The sequence below is a fragment of the Acomys minous genome (assembly GCF_964271855.1).
Source record: "Acomys minous genome assembly, chromosome: 8".
NCBI lineage: Eukaryota > Metazoa > Chordata > Mammalia > Rodentia > Muridae > Acomys > Acomys minous.
In genome coordinates, this window is record NC_140489.1 from 103,176,489 (window position 1) to 103,196,343 (window position 19,855).

At 48.3% G+C, this 19,855-nt stretch overlaps 2 protein-coding genes across 3 annotated transcripts in view; one reads left to right on the forward strand and one right to left on the reverse strand.

Moving 5' to 3' along the window:
- The first annotated feature begins 6 nt into the window (after positions 1–6).
- MRPL33 (mitochondrial ribosomal protein L33) lies at positions 7–8,092 on the forward strand. Its single transcript, XM_084792785.1, has 4 exons — positions 7–70; positions 635–653; positions 2,236–2,342; positions 7,822–8,092. Exons 1-4 carry the CDS (start codon positions 49–51, stop codon positions 7,869–7,871), a joined length of 198 nt encoding a protein of 65 aa, XP_084648911.1. The 5' UTR covers positions 7–48; the 3' UTR covers positions 7,872–8,092.
- A 1,318-nt stretch (positions 8,093–9,410) lies between these two features.
- Positions 9,411–19,855, reverse strand: part of RBKS (ribokinase) — an 80,640-nt gene continuing 70,195 nt past the window's right edge. For both annotated transcript variants that reach the window (XM_084792770.1, XM_084792768.1), the window contains one exon: positions 9,411–9,715. In XM_084792770.1, the coding sequence (XP_084648896.1) occupies positions 9,542–9,715 (174 nt within the window). In that variant the 3' untranslated portion in view covers positions 9,411–9,541. The remainder of the gene's footprint in view (positions 9,716–19,855) is intronic.

The window sequence follows — 19,855 nt, forward strand, 5'->3', positions numbered from 1 at the left end:
TTGTTCAGCTTTTTAGGCCGGCGTGGGAAAGCGTACAGGACGTTCGCCATGCTGCTTTCCGCCGTCTCCTGTAAGTAGGTCTGCGGCGGCGGCAGGGCCTGCGGCGTGAGGCCGAGGCGTGACAGGCGGGAACCGAGGTGGAGCCGGGCGGCGGGAGGACCAGGCTGGGCGCGGCTCCCGGGGCTGGGTAGGCGGCGCTGGGAGCTCCGCTGCCTCTGTGGGGATGACCCGAGAATCTGTCTCCTGGCAGCTGCGGTGAATTACCCGGTTCCCTGGCTCCTAGCTGACTTCCTGATTAGAGTTCACGCCCCCCTCACGTGACTTTGTTGCTGTTTGCAATGTTCAGTCAAGAGGCTTGTCACAGTACAGATGTTTACACCACAGAAGCGTGGAAATAGAACAGATGCTACTTTAAAAAGATTTTAAGGTGCTAGGCAACTGCATTGATATTTACCCCCCACCCCAAATCGAAATGGTGTTGCTTTTATTGACTCCAATGTCCAGGAAATACTTTAGTGTAAACGGGGTATGCTTCTGAAGTGTTTTTGGTTATAACTAATGTCTATAAGCACTTTGAGTAAAACCTAATATATTTATCTTTTTTTTCCCCTCCCAACCTTTACACAAAAAACAGTTGCCAAGAGCAAGTCAAAGTAAGTGAAAGGTTTTGTTTTATTTAAACTTCGCTTATTCCTGTTGGGGTTGGTAGTCTAGCCACTGCCAGTGTATCTTCTTCTTAATCCAGTGTTTGGTTTTGATTTCCTAAAAGTTGATTTGGGGTTACCTATTTAGTTAATTATTTTATCAGCGTGAACACCTTGGAGGGGCGGAACACAGATGCATCTTAACTTGGTGATGGTGATATCATTTGATAATTCTGTCCTAGGTAACAGATACATAAGGCAAAGATGCATTTAATATACCTAAAGCACAGAGCACGTAGCTTAATAACTCAGCGCGTGCATGGTTGGCTGCATGTTTATAGGAACATCAGGCTGAGCACTAGAAGAATCACAGAGCTAAACCTTAGGCAGCCGGAAGAGAGGCTCAACCCATGCCTTGCCTTCGTATTTGCCAATTCATCTGCTGAGCCATGCTTTTAGCCCCTAGAGGATGCAGACGTGGTTTTATGCTTCTTGTAGGCTCCTTACAGAGTAAGTGCCCCATGGAGGGCTTGTTGAATCTTTGTGAATGAATGAGTAATTATGTTAATTATGTTACCTTACCCCCCCCCCCCCCCCCCCCCCCCCCGCTCCAGTACTGGGGATTGAACCTAGGGCCTTGCTGGGCAGATTCTCTCTTGTTAAATTCTGCCCAGCCCTCTTTTTTGTTTTTAAGTTTTCAGACAAGGCCTCAATTGCCCAGGCTGGCCTTGAACTTGTGAACTTACTGCTCTGGCCTCCTGAGTGGTTAGGGTTATTGGCCTGCACCACCGTACCTGGCAACCTTTTTTTGTTTCATACTGTGGTCTTCAGAGGCCCAGTTCTGTGCATCAATGCATAATGTGGTCTTTTGGGCTTTATTTTGTGTTTTGAGACAGGATCTCATTCTGTAGTCCAAATTGGTCTTCCGCCTTCGGAGTGCTGGGATTATAGATGAGAGCCACCGTGCCTGGCTGTAAGGTGGTCTTAAATGCTTCACATAGGCTTTGGAATGGCATGAGAACTGTCATCTTTGTGGGGAGACAGAGACAACACACAAATATGAGAAAGTTAACAGTACATGTAGTCAGAGGTCCAGGGAAGCAAATAATAAGTTTTATGGTTTCGATGACTAATTTAAATGAAATGTGAAGGTGCCCAGGGCTTGTACATTAATGATGAAAAACTTCCACTCTCTTAATTTTGTCCCTTCCTGACTGTACTGCCGTCAGTCATTCTGGAAGAACAGTTCTGAGGCAGGCAGCTTCAGGGTTGCTTTCCGGCTGTCTTGCATATTCTGCCCCCTGACTTCCGCCCCTCATGAGAGGTGGCATTAGTTACCTGCTCTCTGGTTTGGCTTGATCGCCCCTGCTGTTCTGGCAAGGTTGTTACAGGGTCACTGTAGGGGACTGCCACGGGATTCAGAGCCCTGGAAAATGTTTTGTGGGAAACGTAGACTGTCTGTTGTAACAGGGACTGTTCTGAGGGCCATGTAATACCCATAACTACGGTGACTCCACAGCAAAGTGCGCTGTGTGTTCCTGGTGGCCTGGTGTGTTTCCTCGACTTGTAACCGTGTACTTCTTGATCTCAGAACCATTCTGGTGAAACTGGTGAGCCAAGCCGGGACAGGTTTCTCCTTCAACCACAAGAGAAGCCGACTCCGAGAGAAGCTGAGCCTCCTGCACTATGATCCAATAGGTAAGACTCAGAGAAAGGACGTCACAGCAGCTTAGCCGCTTTCAGAGCCTGTGTCTCCTTCCTGAATGAATGTCTCTGGGGACTCTGTGGCCCCTTTGGAATAGTGACATTCATCCAGTGATGTGTATCGAATGTTTATTATGGTGCTAGCTAGCTGCTATGCCCGACGTGGGAACACCAGGACACAGGACAGACTCACCTCTGCTGTTGGCATTTGCAGTTGGTTTGAGAGAGAGAGGGAAGAAGTGACATTGTGATGAGTAAGGGCTATGAGAAAGCCCACTGGGATGTGGAGATATCGTAGGGGTTGGGGCTGTTGAGATGTACGGGAGCTTCGATAGGCAGAGCCTCTGAGAAGGTAGGAAATCAGCCATGGGAAGAGCAGCCACCTGCAGCGGGGAGGGCGTGGTCTGACAGTGCAACTCACAAGGTTCAAATATAAATTAAACAAATGGAGAGTATATATTGGTACATTGGGGTAGAAAATTTGATTTTCTCTTGTGCTATCTACCAAAAACACCATGATAAATGGTCACTTGAAACTTGTCTAAGACATACTTGGGCTGTTCAGATGGTGTGGCAGATTAAGGCAGTAAGCCTGGTGACCTGACGTCCGTCACTGAGCCACATAGTAGAGGAGAGAATAAAGGAGCTGCAGGTTGCACACACATACGCTGTAGCACACGGGTGCCCCTCCCCCATATGCTCACAATAAATAAATGAAAAAGTCATGTTCCAAAGGCTAGATTGTCTACACTCACAGACCCAGCCACTGTTGGTGGAAGCCTACACTTTTCTGAATTTGATGTGTGAACTTACGCAAAAACAAATGTTTTGAGTTTTGATTTAATTTTTCTGCCCTCTCCCAGCACTTGGGAGGCAGAGGTAGGCGGATTGCTGTGAGTTTAAGGCCAGCCTGGTCTACAAAGTGAGTCTAGGATAGCCAAGGCTACACAGAGAAACCCTGTCTTGAAAAACCAACCCCCCTAAAAAAACCCAAAAATTTTTCTGCCCTCTTTAGTTGCCTCCTAATAAGATATAAGCTGTATTATTATGGAGAGGCATTTTAAAAAGCCCTCAAACTCAGCTGTCAGCGTAAAACTACTTAAGTTCCATTTTGTCACAGAAGTCAGATTCCTTGCTGTGTTTATGGTATTCATATTTCTGGCCATTTATTATTGTAATAAAAAGGGAATTCTGGTCTTAGACCTCAAGGCTAGAACGCTGAATCTCAAGAAGATTCCTTATATGGTGGAGAATTTACTGGAGTGAAGACGTTGGATAGTGGATTGGTGTTTTCCTCCCTTCTGATTTCTTTGTATTAATTGGTAAAAAAGTGAAGAGACTTATATTGAAAGTAGCTCTTCACTGTTGTTTCAGCTCCTTTAGAGTTGACTTTTAGGAACCCACACAGTGTTGATACGAATTTATTAAATGAGCATCTTTGATAGTTTAAATATGTGTTGAACTTCATCCTTAGTGTGGAGGAGCTGTCAGGAAGTTAGGATTGTGATTTGTCAGTCTTGTGACACTGGGAGCATATACACCATGAGCAGCTCAGAACACGGGTTCACATGACTGCTTCCTGTACACAGCTAAGTTTCCAAGCAAGAAATGTCTGAACCTTGGTAGCAAAATATCTTTCCTGAAGAAGAGGATGTCCTGATACCTGGTTTCCTGCTGTTCTGTGGGATACATGAAGATGAAGATGCTTGCCTTGGGGCTGGCCTTGCGCTGGGTACTGGAGAATCTGGCCACTTCCCACCATTTTATTGCAATGAGTAGACTGAGTTGGAGGATAATGTTCTGTTAGTCTCTTATGAAGCAAATCAGGGATGGAACACAGAAGGATTCCCAGTCAGTTGACCACTTCACAGACTGCTCTGAGGCAACAACCAGTTGCCTCTGCCTCGTGTGTGTGTGTGTGTGTGTGTGTGTGTGTGTGTGCGCGCGCGCGTGCGCTCCATTTTATTTGTTTTGCATAATGTATGTATGTATGCATGTATGTATGTATATATGTATTCCATGAATTGCTTGTGCTGCCCATGAGGCCGGTTCCCTGGAACTGGAGTTATGGGTGGTTGTGAACCACTGTGGGTGCTGGGAAATGAGCCTGTGTCCCCTTAGCAAGTATTCTTAATCCCCGAGCCATCTCTCCAGCCCCCACCTCTATCTTTCTTTTCCTCATATAAAACTACATGCCAAGGAGGAAGGATTAAAGGCTGAGGCATGAACGTATTAAAACTTTATTTATCATAAAGAAAATGAAAACTTGTCAGTTTTAATTCTGTGGATCACCAAACAAGGCAATGCAGACTTTAATTGGAACAGAAAGGATTTAGGTTAGCTGTAGGGAAAGAACTTGACAGACTCATTCTTCTATGAATTAAACAGCAAATATTTTGACTGAAAATTACATTATGTTTAGTGCTGTGCATAGCAGTGTGTCATTTTAGCGCGGCTCACATGAGTGCTCACTGTTTATCTGGCAGCAGCTTGGAGGGGATGGTTGTCTTTCACACCAGGAGGGAAGCTGAGAGGAGAAGGCTTTGATGATTATTTGCCTAGGGGTTTAGGGCTGGTGCACATTGCAGCCATGTTCTTTCCTTCCTCAAGCTGGGTTTTGAACCCACGACTAGTGCAAGTACTCTTTACTAGTCAGCGTTAGAACCCAGCCCTTCTGGCTGTTTCTAGTACTCTTTCTGCCCCCTCTCCCCTGATGTTCCCTGAACCAAAGATGTAGGAGCCATGACGCAGATGTGTGGGGCTTCCCCCATGATCTGTTGATCTCTGTGCTGTGTCCAGTTGTGGTTTTCCGTGACAGCCTTCATTTGCTGAAAGAGGAGCTTCTTTGAGGAGGCGTGGTGGCCACACTGACCCAGGAAGGTGCTCGAGGGCCTTGGCTGGGGATGTGGCTCAGTGGTTGAGCATTTTTGTGTACAAAGTTCTTAAGTTCCTAGAACTGCCAAAAACAAAACAAAAGAAAACAACCCCTGCCCCGAAACCAACCAGGTAAAAACCCTCCACTAGAATAGTAACAAGGACCCTCGACTCGAGCCTGCCTGGCAGTCAGAGCTCCACTGCCATCTTTGCTTCTGCCTCTTAGCTATTTTTCTTGCACTTTGTTTTTCAGTACTGGATCAAACCTAGTGCTTGGCACACAGTGGGCAAGAGCTGTCTGCCGCTGTGGCTGGGCCTCTCCCAGTTTCTGTTCTTGAGGGATCAAACTTCCTTCCTTCCTTCCTTCCTTCCTTCCCTCCTTTCTTTCCTGCCTTTCCTTCCCTTTCCTCCTTGCCTTTCCTTCCCTTTCCTTTCATTTGCAACCAGTTCTCACTGTGTGTTCTTGACTGGCTTAGGACTCACAGAGGCCCACCTGCCTCTGCTTCCCAAGTGCCAGGATTACCATGCCCAGGCAGTTTCTGTAGGGTATTTTTTTTTTTTTGTGGGGGCAGAGGGGGTCAGGATGTTGTCATTTAGCCCAAGGTGGCCTTAAACTTGAAATCCTTGTTTCTGTCTTCTGAGTGCCAAGATTATAGGCATTCACCACAACATTTGGTCTGATCTCTAGGTTTATAAGAGCCTTACTGGATTTTCACATGCTCATCTTATGATGCACCAGTGTATTAAATCAGTGTTTCCTTATAAATGCTGTAGTGCCTGTCAAGCTCCTGCACTAAACTCTTATTTAAAGGGGAAACACAGAGAATAAAAGAAATTTTAATGCATAAAGCCTTATTCTGTTTGTTGTTTCTTTGAGATAGGGTCTCTATGTATCACTGGCTAGCCTGGGACTTGGTATGTAAAGCAGCCTGACCGTGAACACACACAGATCCACTTTGCCTCTGCCTCCCGAGCTCTGGGATTAAGGCGTGTACACCTTGACCAGCTGAAAGCCTTGCACTGATAACCAGGGACTTCTGGACGTGGCCACGTAAATAAATCCTGATTGCTCCTGAGCAAATACAAATATTCTCTCATGTTTTAAATGATTCAAAGTATGTGAAAAATACCCTTTATATAATGTCTGTATGCTACTAAATTACTGCTGCATTTCTTAAGAATTGAAGAACTGCCTAGAGAAGCCGAGTGCAATGGCGCACGCCTGTAATCCCAGCACTCGGGAGGCAGAGGCAGGCGGATCCCTGTGAGTTCGAGGCCAGCCTGGTCTACAGAGTGAGTCTAGGACAACCAAGGCTACACAGAGAAACCCTGTCTCGTAAAACAAAACAAAAACAAAACCAAACAAAGCTGGGTTCCTGCTGCTGAGCTGGAATACTGATGGAGGTGAGAAGGCAGTGAGGGCTGCAGAGGTGGCTCCACGGTTAGGGGCGGGGCTCACAACCAGAGACATCACAGAAAGGCAACGATGTATGTACGTTTTTACTAATTCTTATTTCCAAGGGTGATTTGGCTGTATGTATGTCTGTGTAGCACAGGTGTGCCTGGTGCTTACAGAGGACGTCAGATTCCCTAGAACTTGAGTTGGCGGGTTTGTTAGCCAGCATGTGGGTGCTGGGAATAGAACCTGAGTCCTTCGGCAAGGCAACCGGTGCTCTTTAGCACTAGCCAGCTTATCAGCCGCAACAATATATTTTAAATTCCTAGATAATTCTTAATCATGGCTTGGAAATTTAATATGGAATATATCCATTTTCACTGTAGAAGAAGAGAAAATGAAGTTGAAAAGTCTTTATGGTCAAGTTCAGTAAGGAGTTGTGAGGTCACACAGTCCTTTGGCCTCCTGAGTTTTCTTTTGCTGTCTTGTTTTTGTGGCAGGGAAGAATCAGGTCAGGTAGGGTGTATGTGTGCCTGTGTCTGTGTCTCTATGTCTGTCTGTCTCTCTGTCTGTCTCTGTGTGTGTGTGTGTGTTGGGCTTGGCTGGAGGCTGATGGCAGATTATGGGACACTTGGGGCTTTATGAAAACCTCCCTTTCCAGTGTCTCGCTCCAGCCTCTTACATGGAGGTAGCACTTTTTTCCCCAGTAAACTTGTAATATTGAGTACTGCCTGATTGTCAGTCTGCACCATTCCTGTTTGCATGTGAAGGCATCTGTAGACAGTGGAGGTTCAGTGTATTTGCTCTCCCTTCTGACTGCTGTGCCTCTCTCCGCTCAGCTCTCAGTGCTGCTCTAGAGCCCAGCGCCAAGCCTGTTCTTGCTTACCCAGTGTGAAAATGGCACCAAGGCAGTGTTTGGCACGTTTGCCCCAGTTTCTCACATTGATTAAAATGACATTGTGGCATGTCTGTGACGCTTGGAACCAGCTGGTGATCTTCCCTGGGCTTCTCACCCATTTTTGTCTGTCTTCTCTGGCCCCTGAGACGGAGAAGCGGGGTTTGAAAGTCAGCGCATCCTCATGTGAAAGGACTGATAAAACAAGGGACAAGGAGAGCGGCTCAGGGCATGCTGTGTGTTTTAATACAAATGAAATGATGCTGCTTCCTCGTTTTCACCTACAACCCTCTTTTCTTGCCTCACAGTGAACAAAAAAGTTCTCTTCGTGGAACAGAAAAAAATACGCTCCCTCTGAGCAGTGGATTGAAAATGAATTTACTCATAAATGAGAAGACCAAGGGTGAGACACCAATTCAGAACTCGGAGGTGTGCACTGAAGACGAAACCACAGCATGGCCTCCAGTGAGGCGAAGGCGATGCGAAGGAACAGTGTGGAGAGAGAAAGTTTTCCACAGAGACCAGATATCTCCCTCTGGATGCCTCATAGGCCTTAATAAATAAAATATGGAAATAGCCTGTCCTCTTGTCTCTTAGTGATATTCCCCCTACTATTTGAAACTTGAAAATCAACCACCTAACCAAGAAATAGCTTGTTTCACATAAGAAAAGCCATTATCTATGATGAGACTTGGGCAAGAGTTCCTAGGCTGCTCCTTGTGCCTCCACAAGACAGTGCTCCAGGCAGCGCTGAGTAAATTGCCCTGTGATGACAGTGGATAACGGGCAGCTGGGAGAAGGAAGGACACAAACATCTGCGCTGGAAGTGTGAGTGTCATTAGGAAGAGTGCTGGTGGTCCATGTTCTTAAACTGCTCACTAGAGCCATGAGTGTGGTAGTCCATGGTCTGAGCTTTGAGGCAAGGTCTCCCTGGCTAGTGTCGGCTGGCCTGGCCCCTGCTGTGCATCTAGACTGTCACAGGCTCCTAGGACAGCGGAGGAACCGACCATCTGCACCTTTGCAACAAGAGGAGCTGTGGTGTATTCCATGCAGCTGCTTTGGGGACACAGTGTATTCAGAGCTGATTCTGTTGGTCCTTGTGTTCATATACGGCTGCTGCCTTGCCATGCCCCGTTCTCACTCAGGCTGCTTGCCATTCTGAGATTATGGCTTAAAGTGAAAGATGAGCTTTTTCAGAATTGCTCGTCCACATCCTACTTCATTAAAGATACCTGAGATAATGTAGTGTCTCCCCTGGCCGCAGGGTACTGGTGCTGTCCCAACATAGCAGGTGTCGCTTCCCAAGGTCCGGTCTTGATTTTGGCAAAACCAGCTCTCGGAAATGGAGTTAGACATAAGCAGAACAGCTTGCCAGGAGTTGGCTCTGTACCAGGAATCAAAATCAGGCCAGGTGTAAGCACGTCTACCATTGAGCGATCTTATTTTACTTTTTTTTTTTTAAATTAGAATTTCATGTAGTCTGGAGTGTGTCAGACTTGCTGTGTAGCTGGGGTTATCTTTAACTTTTGATCCTCCTGCCTCCACCACGTAGGTGCTGGGATCACAGTCATGTGCTGCCACTCCAGCTTAGGCAGTGCTGGGATCAAGCCTGGGGCTTCACGCACGCTAGGCAAGTACACATACTCTGTCGATTGAGACACATCTGGCTAGAGGTATCAGCCACTTCTCAGAATGTGCCTGGGAGCGCCGGTTGCTGTCCTTTCCCTTGGGAAATTCTTTGCTCTGGCTCGACACTGCTGCCCACCCCTGCTGTACAGTGTACATCCAACACTAGGATTTGCTGCTCTCCAAATGGTGCTGTTTGTACAGATCCTGGTGGTGGGACCTGATTCTGGTTGCTGTTGTGACTGTGAAATAGGAAAGCAGCACTAAGGCGAAGGCTTGATACTTTTATCAATGAACATAATCCTTATAAAGGAAGGACATTTTCTAGTAACTGTGAGCCAAGAGTGGCCACACACACAGGCATTTTATTTCCAATTTATATTTATTTGGGGTTAGCAGCAGTCAAAAGAGAGCCCGAGGGAGATCCTTTTTGTAAGGATAAGAAGACTGTGTTCCTGTGGCCTGGACGCTGACTGCAGCGATGAAATTGGATCTCTTGAGCATTTCTTCCAAGGACAGATTTGGGTAGTAAGCCAGGTAGAAGGCCAGAGCTCCCACAAAACTGTCACCAGCACCCTGCAATGGAAGAACAGTTACAAAGACAAGTGTGCAGCCAAGCTGTGGATCAGTGGTAGAGAACTGGCCTGGTAATTGGGAGGCTGTAGGTTCAAGCCTCAGTACCGGAACCAAACCAATCACTTTAACTTTAGAATAGCTTCAGAGTCCAGAAAAGGAGCAAAGACACTCTAGTCTAGCTTTGTCAACATCCAGATGTGGCACACTTACCATAACCAACGAAATAATGGCATAGTATTAACAATGTTAACAATGTCATATTTTATATGGATCTTACTCTGCTCAGGGTCCCTTTCCTGTCCCAGCATCCCATGCAGGATGGCAGTTTACAGTCATGCTTCCACACCTTTTTTGATTTTTTTTTTTCTGTATTTGTGTCAGTGTTTTTGATGACGGCTTAGAGGCCAGCTACTTTGCAGACTGCATCAGTTAGGATGGATGGGGTCTCACTGTGTAACCCAGGCTAGCCTCAGCTTCTCCAGTGTTGGATTACAGGTGTGTAGCAAGCTCTGTGCCTGGCTGTGGGGTTTGTCTCTAAATTGTCACATCAGAGCAAGGATGTGTGTTGTGATAGTACCCTTGACCATGTTGCCGAGTGGCTTCTCTCAAGTCAAGTTTCCTCTTTCCATACTATGCTCTATAAGCCGATCATTAAGGATCCAACTCTACCCTTCCCAGCAAGCAGGGTTTCTGCAGCTCAGTCTGGCTGCAAAGGCTCTTTAAGTAGCAATGACCCTGAACTCCCCTCCTCCGCCCTCTACACACTGTGTGCTGGCTTTGCAGGCATGTCTCACCACACCAGGTTTAGGTGGTGGTGCCAGGGACTGAACCTATGGCTTCACACGTAATAAACAGGCACTGTACCAACTGAGCTACGTGCCTAGCCAGACACCCTGCTCTGAAGTGGGTAGAGCTCCATTCTGAATTACACCTTAGCTTCTTGAGCATATATGGTATTGACATAAATTGGAATTCTGCATTCAAGATTGCCCCTCCCACCCACTTATTTAATCACTCATATCAGCATGAACTCATTCTTTGGGCTGTTACCTAATATTGTTTACTCTGTTGCCTGTTCATCCCAGCATTGGCAATTGAGTTCTTCTCAGCTGTCTCCTGTGTGTGTCTCTTAAGCTATCTCCATCATTTTGTTTTTGCTTGCTTGCTTTCTGGAACAAGATGCCTCAGGCTCATTTAGTATGTTCCCCTCTTAACCCTAAAATTAGCCATGTCTCCATTAAAAATGCATGCAGGGAGTGGTGAGCGCCATTCAGATGCTAGTTTCAAACCCAACACAGGGAGAAGCAGCTGTGTTTCCATTTCCCAGGGTCTGTGTTGGAGAAGGTCACAGAGGAGCCAACCGGATGACTACCCTACCAAAGTCTGATTGTCAGTACCTCCAGCGTGACACTAGTCATGTGCTCAGTAACTAATGTTTAAAACAAGTTCAAGCGGGATTGCAGTCTCACTCTGGACATTCTGCTGTCAGGGGCATTTTCCAGTGTCACCCCCCATAACCAATACTGATTCCTTGGGCCTAGTTTTCATAATTCTTGATGATCTTATAGCTGTCATAACCTCTGCAGAGAGCCCTGATGTGCTGAAACATCCAGTGAGCTATGTGTGTGGCACAGTGATGGCCATTAAGGAAAGAGACAAAGCCAGGCGTGGTGGTGAAGGACTTTAATCCCAGGGTTTAATCACTAGGCAGAGGCAGAAACTATAATCTCAAGGCTAGCCTGGCCTACGTAGTGACTTCATGGCCAGCCAGAACTACATAGTGAGAAGTCTAAAATGGGGCTGAACAGAAGCCATGTGGACTAAATATTAATAGATGGTTTGCGGTGTGGTTTATGAGTGGAGTGACAGTCTTACTATGCAGCCCACAGCTGGTCTGGATCTTGCTATGTAGCCCAGGCTAGCCTAGGCTTGTAGTCCTCCTGAGTCTTTGCTTAGTTTGCAGGCATGTATCACCATGTCAAGCTTATTTAGTATGGATTTAATGAAGCGATTTGAAGAAAACCTCGCTGTAGTTTTTATAGAATAGTGTGGATTTCTAGGGAGAAGTCAGGCCTCTCAGAACAAGGACATTGGAGGAGGAGGGAAACAGTGAGCTCAGGAGACGGCCACTGCACTGTGTCTACACAGCCCACATGGGCAGTATGACATTTGCAAAGAGCCACAGTGATGCAGGTGTGGATCCCCTTGTCGGCCCTGGCTTCTCTTCTCCTCCCTTCCCCTCTCCTTTCCTAGCCCTCTTTTTCTAAGCTCATAGGTGTTTTGCTAAGTCCATTCTTTCTGAAGGATGCAGTGGAGAGAAAGTCATTCTCAGGAGTCTGTGGTTTCCCAGTATAGCAGCACGACTCCTGTGGGTCTGAGACCAGAGCAACTGTGAGCTAACACAAAAGCTGGGCATGTTAGCTTACACCTATAACTCCAGCACTCTAGAGGTTGAGGCAGGAGGATCACTGCAAGTTCAAGGCGAGCCTGGTCTACAAAGAGAATTCCATTCTAAACCAGGCTCAATTAGTGAGATTATATCTCAAAAACAACAGCTGGTGTGGCAGCACACAACTTTAATCCCAGCACTTGGGAGGCAGAGGCAGGCATATCTCTGTGAGTTCGAGGCCAGCCTGGTCTACAAATTGAGTCCAGAACAGCCAAGGCTACAGAGAGAGACCCTGTCTCAAAAACTCAAAAACCAAACAAACAAAACCTCACCGCTACCAACCAACCAACCAACTAACCAACTAACTCCCAAACCCCAAAACAACAAATAACACACACATATACAGTGTTTGTGAATATTCAAGCTTACTGTGAGAGTCCCCCACAACCCAGGCCACGTACTTGAAATTGAGGGGACTGGGAAGAACACTTCATGGCTGTGACAGTGACTGCAGAAAAGCTGAGGCTCCAGGCGTTAGCAGCAGAGCTGACTGAGCAATCCCCAAGCCAGCCTGGTTAAACACTTCAGAGAGGTCAGGTAAGTCTCCACCTTTGCCTGGTGACGCTTCAGTTGTAAGGTGCCGTCAAAGGAGGCACACAGCTGGGCTGGGGGCAAAGTGCTTGCCTTGCAAACGTGGGGTCTGTGGATTCCAGCATAAAAGCTGGGCATGGTGGTGGACATTTGCAGTTCTGCTACTAGAGAGATGGAGACAGGGGACCCTGTGGCTCTCTGGCCACCTGGCCTAACTCTCAGCAGCAGGCTGATAGCCAAGCCTATGTGGGAAGTCCAGGTGGGGCCTATAGGGACAACTCAGGAGGTGAGAGAACTTGCTGTGAAGGCCAAGGACCTGAAATCCACCTAAAAGTTGGGCATGGCCGTACCTTGTGGCAGAAACAGGCAGGTCCTGGCAGCCTGCTGGTAGCCAGGCTGCCTAGCTCAAACAGTCCAGTTCATTGAGAGGGCCTGTCTGAAAAAGGAAGAAACCCCTAATATCCTCAGGTCTTTGTATGTGCAGGCATGGGCATGTTTCACACACCTGCACACTTATGTCACATTTCCTCTACATAAACATGGTCCCCAAGGACTCTTGCTGCTACACACACACACACGCACGCACGCACGCACGCACGCACGCACGCACGCACGCACGCACACGCACACACAACCACCACCACCCAAAGTGTGCATTCAATTGCTGATGAACCAACTTCCACTTGCTCTGCTTTTGAACTCATAAGCGAGATGCTTGGGTGTTCCAAAGCAGGTGGCAGTTGGGCCACAGAGCCCCAACTCTTGAAAGCCACATTACACCCAAAGGCGGAAACACATAAAGGGTAGAGAAGGGGCTTTCCTTCATATGGAGTAGACCGGCAAGGATGTCCAGGTGTGGGCCGCTCTGGCTTGCTCTGCTGCAGGAGGCTGCAGAGCTGGATACTTTCCCTCCACGCTCTCCCAGCTTTGTTTCACATTTATGTTGACCTTCCCCAACAGAACAAGATGAAACAAAGAAGGAACCAAACCTCAGAAACAGTAAGGTATCACTAGCAGAATCTCAAGAACAGTAAGGCATCACTAGCACAGTCTCAGGAATAGTGAGGCATCGCTAGTGACTATGGGAGAGAGCCCCAGTAAACCTGCTCATTATGTCACCAGGTAAAAGTCTGTGGGCAGGAAGGAAGGCTAGAAGGGAACATCACAGAGTGAGACAAATCTCTTCAGGAAACTCTGTCCTCCCTTAGCATCCTGAATTCACCATGCTGTGCATTTTATGCAGAGGCCGCTGTAGGACAACTTGCATACTCTTTGGGATGTGTCTCCATCCATGCTCTGTCTCTTGCCTGCCCTGCCCAGCACTTGATGTTGTCCTGACCGACTGATTGCAGCCCCATCCTGTCCTCTCCTCAGGACCTCCTCCAAGGCAGCTGGCCCCGCGTGAGTCGCATGTCACTCTCTTTTGTGTTACAGAGGTCAGGTTGCCTCGGCTCAGAGTCACTTGATAGTCCCATTGTTGGGTCTATTTATACCACAGGCTTTCAAGTGCCAATAAATTACTCGGCTGTTGATTCACATCTTTAGTCTAACTATTTTTATACATTGGTATGGTTTTTTTTTTTAATGGAAAGTGCTTTAAAAGTGGAAGCTGTATTCTATCACTGTGATTTTCCTGTAAGTAAAGCACTTTCCAATCAATCATCCTTGGTATAATGGAATAGATCTCATTGATAGAACTTGATGGTTTTAACCTCTGCTTGAAAATTACTTTCATGCCACAGGGGGCGATGGCACACTTCACTCTTCTTCCGACAGTTGCCCACGCGGCTAGTACTCGGCTCCTTCTCAGAGCACGTCCCTCCTGAGGGCCGGCTGCTCACCCAGAGTGCATGTGGCAATTCTGCACTCCCCACTTTCCCAAGGGCCACTGCATTCCTGTGCTCTGTGACATCCTGACCCATAGTGTGTGTGGAGGCAGCTCTTGTGTCAGGCTGGGATGGGCAGCAGCGATGCCTAATGGTGCATCCTGAGGCTTCTGGTGATAAGACTTTTGTTTTATTCTGGTTTTTCGAGACAGGGTTGCTCTGTGTAGGCTTGGCCTCTCTTCAGTTCTTGCCTTGAGCTCCCGCCTGCACTTCCCTTGATGGACTGTAGCCTCGGGGGCCAAATATCCCCTTCCTCCCTGTGGTCCCATGGTTATCAGTGACTGCAGCACAGAAGCATCCTGAGACAAGTGCTGTGGGGGCAGGAGGGCTTTGGGGGCGGGTGCTCCAGGGAGGGGGCACTGGTTCAGTAGGTCAGATGACATCAAGGGCATGACTTGAGACAGAGAATTTTTAAGGTCAGGACCAAGCTGGGTTGTGGGGAGGCCTCTGCTGCTAGGCTGAGGCAGTGTTGCTATGTGGAGGCTGCGCTCTCATTTCCCTCATTCCTTGTAGACCATCCCCTCTGGCCAAAGCCCCACTTCTCACTTTCCCCTGCCCCTGCTTTCCTGGGGCCCTTGTCTAAGACCATGGTTCTATGCCCACACTGAACAGACCCACTTCATACCTAGTGTCTTAGGGCTGCCTGGTGAGAGCAGCGAGGAGCCGGAGGCAAATGCTTAAGAATGGTAGAATGTCACCCCAGCACGGCACCCTCACGTGTTGATCCATGTCCCTGTTGCCTGCAGTAGCTGCTTTTTTGTTTTTTGTTTTTTTCTTTTCTGAAATTCTTCTCAGAGTCGGGCTCTTTTCTGGGCCAGCTGGACGTTATGCTTGCATTGTTCACAAGGACCCCGTGGAGGAAGGCACAGTGCGAGCTGTGGTATATGTTGAGCAAGTTGCATTGCATCCAAGTGCCTGTGGAAGGGGCAAGTCAAAGCAAGCTGGGAGTCCATGCAGAGAGGGTCTTCTGATTTTCACAGTGTCATACAGGCATGGCCAGCAACAAGCCTGTCGGATCCTCAGGTTAAAGCTGAGTAAACAGATTCTCCTTGGTTCAAGGCATGTCAACAGCTCACCAATATTACAGGAAAAGACAGTGTGCACAGGCAAGATTTGCAGCAAGGTTGTCTGTCCTCCAAGCCAGACTGCCACCTCATTATGACATCCCCTGTGCTGGCTTGGAAACCACCACCTGCACGTAATGCTGCCCTAGGGCACCTCAGTTTGTTGTTGAGACTTAGGGGGAGCGTAGGCATTGCTTAGTCTCCTCTTGGGTTTCAGGAAGAGCAGCTGGAGACTCTTGGGGAGACCCTGCTGTCAGCTACTGTTCAGGTTTTTCTGGCTGCCTGGTGGGAAGGGCTTGTGTCTTCTGCAGTGGTGAAGCTTGTGTCAGGGACGAGAGTGAAGATGGTGACTCTCTGGTGATGTCCTGCATGGATGAGGCACAGCATCGCTGTGACCAAAGTACCCATTGGGAGCAACTCCAGGGAGGGAAGGGTTACTTTGCCTTATGGTCCCAGTGGTGGGTTGGGGTCCGTTGAGGCAGGGAAGGCATGGTGCAGCTCACGGCAGGAGCGTGTGGCAGCATGTGACAGGTACTCCTCACATCATATGGGCCAGGAGGCATAGAGCTGGCTTGACATCGCCCTCAAAGGCCTGCGCTAGCTTCTGCTGGCTGGCTGCATGTCCTAAAGGCACCACAGCCTTCTAAAGTAGTGCCAACAGTTAGGGAACAAGCACTCAAAGCACGACTATGTGGGGACATAGCAGACTCAAATCACTGATCCCATTTCCTCTGTGTGCTTGGGGCAAGAGCAGGGAGTTTGGACTAGAATTGGCTCAGGCAGGTGTGTGTGTGTGTGTGTGTGTGTGTGTGTGTGTGTGTGTGTGTGTGAGAGAGAGAGAGAGAGAGAGAGAGAGAGAGAGAGAGAGAGAGAGAGAGAGAGAGAGTGTACAGAAGGACTGATGTCTCAGGGAACAGGGGAGGGAGGGAGGGAGATGGATCGAGGGGCTCAGCAGGACAGGGGAAAATAAGAACAGTGTAGAAGAGGCTAGAGAGCTGGCCATGGCCAGAACAGGACTGAGGGCTGGCTTGCTTTCTTTCCTTCCCTCCTTCCTTCCTTTCTTCTTTCTCTTCTTTCTTTCTCTTCTTTCTTTCTTTCTTTCTTTCTTTCTTTCTTTCTTTCTTTCTTTCTTTCTTTCTTTTCGAGACAGGGTTTCTCTGTGTAACAGCCCTGGCTGTCCTGGATTCACTTTGTAGACCAGGCTGGCCTCAAACTCACAGAGGTCCACCTGCCTCTGCCTCCCGAGTGCTGGAATTAAAGGCGTGTGCCACCATACCCAGCCGGACTAAGAGTTTTCAAACAGGCATTAATAAGACCCTGGAAGTCACCATGGGAATTGGAGGCTGAAGGGGAACAGAGGTGAAGAGTCCGCAGAGCCGAGGTCCCTGGGAACTGTGGGACATGGAAATGGCTCATCCTCATGGCCCAGAAGTCACCCCACATGGCCGCTGTGCCAGGATGGAGGGAGCAGGGGAAACGTAGAGGCTGAAGTCTTAGATGACCAGATTGCAGAAGAGCAGGTTGAGGAGCTATCATGGTTACCTGGCCCCAGTGACTCGGGAAGCTATACAGGAAGGCGAGGAAGGGTGGCTGGAAGCCTTGGCTTTCATTGGGAGGACTGTAAGGGAAGTTAGGAGCGGAGAGGGGGCCAGTGAGAAAGTTTAGGCGGAAGGCTTAGGAGGGAGTTAAGCACACTGTGAAGCTGAGTGGGAAAGTGGCGTGGAGAAGGAAGAGACTGGGCCCTTGGGAACTCCGGCGACCCCCTGCCTGTGCTCACTGCAGGCTCCTTCCCTTTGGCATCCTGATCCGGGGCTCACTGCCTTTCTCATTCCCATTTCCTGGGTTTTCCAACCCCTAACACAGTTTCAGCTCTCTGCATACTATGCGTCCTAAGTCCTGCACCCTGGGATGTGCTGCTTCTCTTCTTGTGAAACTGCCTGATGTCTCTTGCACACAACCTGAGCTCGCTACAGCCAAACTGACCGTGGCTGCCTGAACACAAGCCTCCTGTCACTTAAACATCTTCACACTGAAAACCTGGGGCTCTCTTGGACTCTTCTCCTGTAAATGTAACAGTTGTTTACTTAATTCCAACTGCTTGGCTCTGCCCTCTTGTCTCTCTGCATCTTCTTCCCACTGCCCGACATCGTGGTCACACCCTCCCTGGAGGTCTCCAGTAACTTCCTGCTTTCAGACCAGACCCTTCCAGTCTGTCCTCCACACGCTTGCAAATGTGGCTGCTTCATCCCTATGCCTAAAGCATTCTGCATGGCTTTTGTCTTTCTGAGGATGACATGTCAGCTCCTTAAACACTGTACATAAAACTTTAATTGTGTTTTTTAATTTTGAGACAGAGTCTCACTAGAATTTGCCATGCAGACCAGGATAGTCTTGAACTCACAGAGATCTGCTTGCCTCTGCTCCCAAGTGCTGGGATGAAAGGTGTGTCCATCACATCTGGCATAAACTTACTTTCTAGTTTTTTCTCTTACTGCTTCCTCTTTACCATCTGGATCTTTGTTCTTGGAGACACTGTAACTTAGAACCTTGTGCAGCCTGGTTCCTTCCTTTGTTTCTAAGACTCAGTTAGGCAGCAGTGTAGTCACTGATCCCACTAACCTAGACCGGCTGTCCCATGTCCTCCATGCCTCCTTTCTGAGGACATGACGAAGGTGATAGTTTTGTCATCTTTGATCCTGAGGCCTAGTGCTGTGCCCAGCCTCTGCTGAAATGCACTGACAGAAGCCAGCATTATCAGGAAGATGGGCTTGAGTCAGGCGAAAACACAAGCCATTCCAAGAATGCCCCATCCTGGGGGAGGGAGGCAGCAGCGATGAACAGGCTTATAAGAGCCCTAGTTTGTCAAATTCCAGATGACAGAAAAATGGGTGAGTTGGGAGGAATGAGATGGTATTAAATGTGGCTGGGGAAAAAAACCCCAAGTGCTGAAACTCTCCAAGGTAAAAACTTGCTGGGAGGGACAACAGGGCCCGGGTGATCTTGCAAGAGTGATGTCAGTCCCGAGGCTTCATCTGTTAGGAATCTGGACCCACACAGCATGATTCAGAGGCCAAACTGTCGAGCCACCCAAACAGAGCCCCCGCATTCCTCCTTGATGTCTTCACACATTCCATCTGACAAGTAGATACCACTTTCTTTTCTTTTCCGAACCTCTCCCTTCATACAGCTATTCAGGGCCCACTCTGCAGGCTGAATTCCTCAGTCTGCCTGCGGTTTTAGAGGCCAGAGAGGAGCAAATGGCTGAAACATGATGATGCATCATTTCTTCTTCAAAGATCTGGCCAGGGGCTCGGGAGAGAGCAGATGTAAGCGGTCAGGTCCCTACTACCTTCCACATGGTGCCGAGGCCTAGATTTGCTCTGGAGCTCCTCTGGGTCAGCCCTACTGTCTGCACTTGGTTTGGGATGGATTGTCTTCCAGGAATCATTTTAGGGAGTCACCCCAATTGCTGAGTGACCCGTAATCCTGCCTGGCAGCCATGCTCAGCCTCCTCTGGGGTTGACACGGAAGCATAGACTTCTGCCTCCTTCCCGTGTCTAGGAACGGAGGCCCGGGAACCTGATTGGGCCTAGGAGTCGCAAACCTCAGGGACATCTTTAATCTTGCTTCAGCCCTTTTTTGTTAGCTCTGTCTTCTTTTAGAGATGGTGAATGGATTTCCTTTTCCCTTGTATTGAAGCCCCTCTGTCATCTGAATTAAAACTTACAGCTGGAGCAATGTTTTCTCAAGTGGAACCATGAACAAATGGCATGGGGGTCAAACCTCTCTGATACCCCCTTTTCACTAGTACTAGTTGTGTGATTTCTGACAGGCTGTTCTGTGTATATTTACCTGTAGGAAGGGATGTTGTAGATACTAATTCAGACGATGTCAGAGTTGTCCAGGAGGCCTCGGATATCAATAGAATAGGGCAGACTGGTTGGTGTCATGTCAGAGGGGTCAGACAGGGTTCCAGGGACAAAAGGGGTTGCCATCATAGGGTGATGATCTACAGAGTGCTAGAGCAGGAGGGTTGGCTTTCTGTTCTCAGCTCAGGGGAGAAGAATAAGGGTGGTTGGGAAGCGGCAGAAGCCAGTATCCCAGAGCTGTTAATTATGCAGGCCAGGATCTGAAGTGCTCTAGCAGCGGCCATCACAACCTCCTGGGGTCTTTGAACTCCATTCCCCTGTGGGGTAGGTGAGGTACTCCA